The sequence below is a fragment of the Lactuca saligna genome, chromosome 9 (genome assembly GCF_052625555.1).
Source record: "Lactuca saligna cultivar CGN05327 chromosome 9, ASM5262555v1, whole genome shotgun sequence".
Classification (NCBI taxonomy): domain Eukaryota; kingdom Viridiplantae; phylum Streptophyta; class Magnoliopsida; order Asterales; family Asteraceae; genus Lactuca; species Lactuca saligna.
The window spans coordinates 134,126,140-134,130,014 of NC_136425.1; the positions used below are offsets into that span (position 1 = coordinate 134,126,140).

At 37.9% G+C, this 3,875-nt stretch overlaps 1 protein-coding gene across 1 annotated transcript; it reads right to left on the minus strand.

Annotated features, from left to right (window-relative positions):
* Nucleotides 1-1,979: 1,979 nt before the first annotated feature.
* Nucleotides 1,980-3,271, minus strand: LOC145017971 (germin-like protein 5-1). Its single transcript, XM_078975913.1, has 2 exons — nt 3,037-3,271; nt 1,980-2,662 (listed from the first exon to the last, which is right to left on the minus strand). The coding sequence occupies exons 1-2, from the start codon at nt 3,152-3,154 to the stop codon at nt 2,121-2,123; spliced, it is 660 nt and encodes a 219-aa protein (XP_078832039.1). The 5' UTR covers nt 3,155-3,271; the 3' UTR covers nt 1,980-2,120.
* Nucleotides 3,272-3,875: the final 604 nt, after the last annotated feature.

The following is a 3,875-nucleotide window of genomic DNA, read 5'->3' on the forward strand; positions in this document are numbered from 1 at the left end:
ATTGAATCATTCGACACTTTTTGCTTCTCTGGCAGCAGAGAGCACCCTGAAGGAAGATCTTGTCAAGCACCAGGCAACCATCGACCTACAAAAGATCCAACTGGCCCAGGCACAACAAGAAATTTCTTTGCTAAAGACTCAGCGGGCAGTTCTTCAAAGTTGCGCTGGTGATGTCAAGAATTTGTTAACAAATATTCTTGACACTCATGATCCCTTCCTTACCCTTACTATCAGACAGCATCTCCAGGCTAAACTCCTTCCTGCTATTAACATCTTGAGTGAAATGAAGGGTGGCTCGGAGAAGCTTGTTCTTCCGCGACAACGGGGAGAGGAAGGTTTGTCCAAGACAGAACCGAAGGTTAATGTAGCTTCGGGTTCTGGGAAACAAGTCCTTGTTGAGAGTGAATCAGATTCAGATGAAACTATCACTGAAGCTCTTCAACGCAAGAAAAGGGACAAAGAGCTTGACGAAACTCTAAAAATAGCTCGAGAGGCCGAGGCCAGGGAAAGAAAGATCAAGGAGGATGAGGATGCTATTCAAGCCAAGTAGACTCTCTTCCCAGATTGGGATAGAGACACACTCATCAATCAAGCGATTGAGTTTCCCTCCATATATTGGTTGGAACCGATTGCATCCTTCGAGTGTGAAAATACAAAAGACTCGCAGTTCGACATGCCAATCACGCGAAAAGCTTTCATATTTCATTGCTTTGATGTCACTGCCAATGTCCCTCATCCGAACTTGAAGGTTGACAGAGAGTTAATAGATTTGTATCTGAAGTATGGTCAACCGCAGTACTTGACATGGAGCGCTAAGAAAATTATTAAAGTCAAAGTACTGAAACCGACACAGGCTGGGAAATTTGTGAACGTTAATTTCAAAATCAACAGAGGAACGGCCAACACAGAACATCTCATTTCTCTGGCAGATCTTCCCAGTCTGAATCCGCATGATTGGATTATGCTATACAACATTCTTCTCTCCAACCATAGAGAGTATGAACCGATTCTTAAACATCTTAAAAGAATGTTGGCTTCCTACATCCATGAGCTCGCCACTATGGATCAGGAAATAGCAAAGGTTATGAATAAGAAACCAACCGTCAAGCCTACTTCCAAGACAGGAGATTTTCATAAAATGAAGGTAGGGCAAATTGATTCTTCCAATCTAACGGTCATGTTCACCAGAGGCGACAAGCATAAGTTTCTGTTTGCTTTGGTAGACAAACATCTGTTTTCTACAGATTGTCTGGAGCATATTATAAATATCATTCACAATATAAAATGTTAAAACCAGAGAATTATGTATTTTTCTACTATCTATGTAATGTAGTTTTTGACTTATAGTATTTATGCATTTAAATTTTTTCTGGATTTATAAATAATATAAACAATATAAAATATATTATTAATAAAAATAGCACTTGTAGCAGGGAAGATCTATGTAGGTGTCCGGAGTAGCCTGTGATACCCCTTAAATTTTTAGGCGCAGTGGAAATTTTTTAAGAATTTTTTCCTGTAGTGCAATTTTTTTCGGTGTGTTACTCATGCCATGTCTTTCAAGCTCCGTCATTGATTTGTGGCGACAACATTTACGACTAACACTCCTTCTAGTGATGATGATGAACTCCAGCAACAGTTGACATAGAACTCCGGTCGCTGTACCGGAATAATCAATAGCGGTGACGGCAATTGCAACATCATATCCAGATCTTTTACCAACGTCACTCGGTAGCGACGAAAGCAATAGCGGCCTCATTTTAGCATTAGCCACATAGAAATAGGGACGACGACCACATGTCGTCGATGGAACTGGCCGCGATTTTTCTTCCCTGTTTGGACACTTTTTGTCACGGCCATAGATTTTTTGTTGTGACACATGATATTTTCATTTATTCGTCAACTAATGTATATACATTAATGATAACAAAATACGTTTATGAATATTTATACATGCATGACGTCTAGATACGGAAAACTGAAGCAAGAAAATGACTGTTTTATTGACAAAATAAAATATCCTGGAACCGTAGGACAGCTGTTTCCTCCATTCTATTATTGAAGAAGACAAAAAAACCAATCAAAACCGATATGAATCAAATACGTGGGTATTTGTTATTTTACTTGTTCATAGGAGCAAACTTGGACTTGATTTTTTGCACTTCTTTGGTTCCAATTTGGAATGCCTTAGTCAGCACAACATCTTCCACCGGCGGAGATGACCCGAACAAAGTGTCTGCCGCCCTTTGGGTACCCGGCAACTGGCTGTTAAAGCCAGCAATCACCGCTGCAGGAACCTTTCCATTGTTTATTTGGAAGTGAATTAAGCCTCTAGGGAACGTAAAGACTTCACCCATCTTGATTGTCTTGGTGAATAGTTTGTTTGCTGTAGTTATGAAGCCCACATCCAGTTCTCCGGTCAACACAAACACTATCTCGGTGGCTCTTGGGTGGGTGTGTGGTGGGTTCAGGCCTCCAGGTGCGTAATCAATGCGAGCCATGGCGACGCCCAGAGTGTTAAGCCCAGGGACTTGTTGGACAAAAGCAGGTGTAACAGTTGCACCGAATGTGTTGTTAGTGAGAGCTGCCTTCGCTAGCCCCGCAAAGAAAAAATTGTCTGCAGTAATGTTGCTTTTGCAGGGGAATCCGTTCAATTTTATATCTGCTTTTTGTACAATAACTCATCAACAATTTAACTTCTCATCGAATGACAAAACACATCATGCAAATATGCAATCTTGTCAATGGAATATCACAAATGGAAAATGATGAATGCCGCTAGTCTACCAAATGTAGTAGATATGACAACAAAGAGTTCAATTATTAAGTGATCTAAAACTAGGAAATGATAAGTACATTAAGCTGAACTTTTGAACAGCTTAATGAACCTTTTTCTCTCATATGCGCCAACTATTTGACCAAGAAGTTGATGAGTCATAGGCTCATAGCTCAAACTTGGAGGTCTATAGAATGTAAAGCGGTTTCTTGACATATGTATGGAAACCAATCCTTTTAGAATAAGTAGAGATGAAGTACCTGAGGCAAGATCTGCAACACAGACATCTTGAAGCAAGTCGGGGTCTGCAGAGACGAAGGAAGCCAAGAAGATAGGCATCAACATGCTAATCACCAACACATAAGCACGAGTAGCCATGGCAAGTCTTGATTACTCAGATTAAAGAATACACGCTTTATCGCTGTTTATGGGGAAGGTGATCAAATGATTATTAAGGGAAGAAAGGTGGATTTGAGTAGGAAGACTGATGGTGGTATTTATAGTGGATTGAGGGAGGAGGCATTTGCAGTTTCAAATCGGTAGCGGGTCGCTTTTTTCGATACCCTAGAATATAATCTCTAGTTGTGTCTTATACTAAGGTCATTAATTTTATGTTTTAAGATAAGTCGGAATTTCATGTTTTGAATTGGTCTTCAAATTTTGTCAACAAAAATGTTTGTTGTTTTTGTTATCTGGGTTGGAATATTAAACATACATTCTCAATTCCTACAAATTTGTAATCTAACATGCAAAACCATGCCGTGAAATTAGTAATTATGTTTTTCCGAGTATTGTATTTAGTAAATTTAATTATCAAGCTTTTTAAAATAGTATTTTAGTATATAGTTACAGTTTATATGTACTCATGCCCAATTAAACATAAAAGAAATTCTTTCTTTGTAGTAAATACTAATGTTTGATTTAAAAGCTACTAAAATATAATGGAAAATATATATTAATTTTTTCCTACTATTTACATAAAGTTATAATTATCACCACAATTTTAATGATATAAATTGTTAGGAAATCGTATTAATTCTAATTACATGCTTTATTAAATAAATAATATATAATTATAGCATAAAATAAAATACGTAAA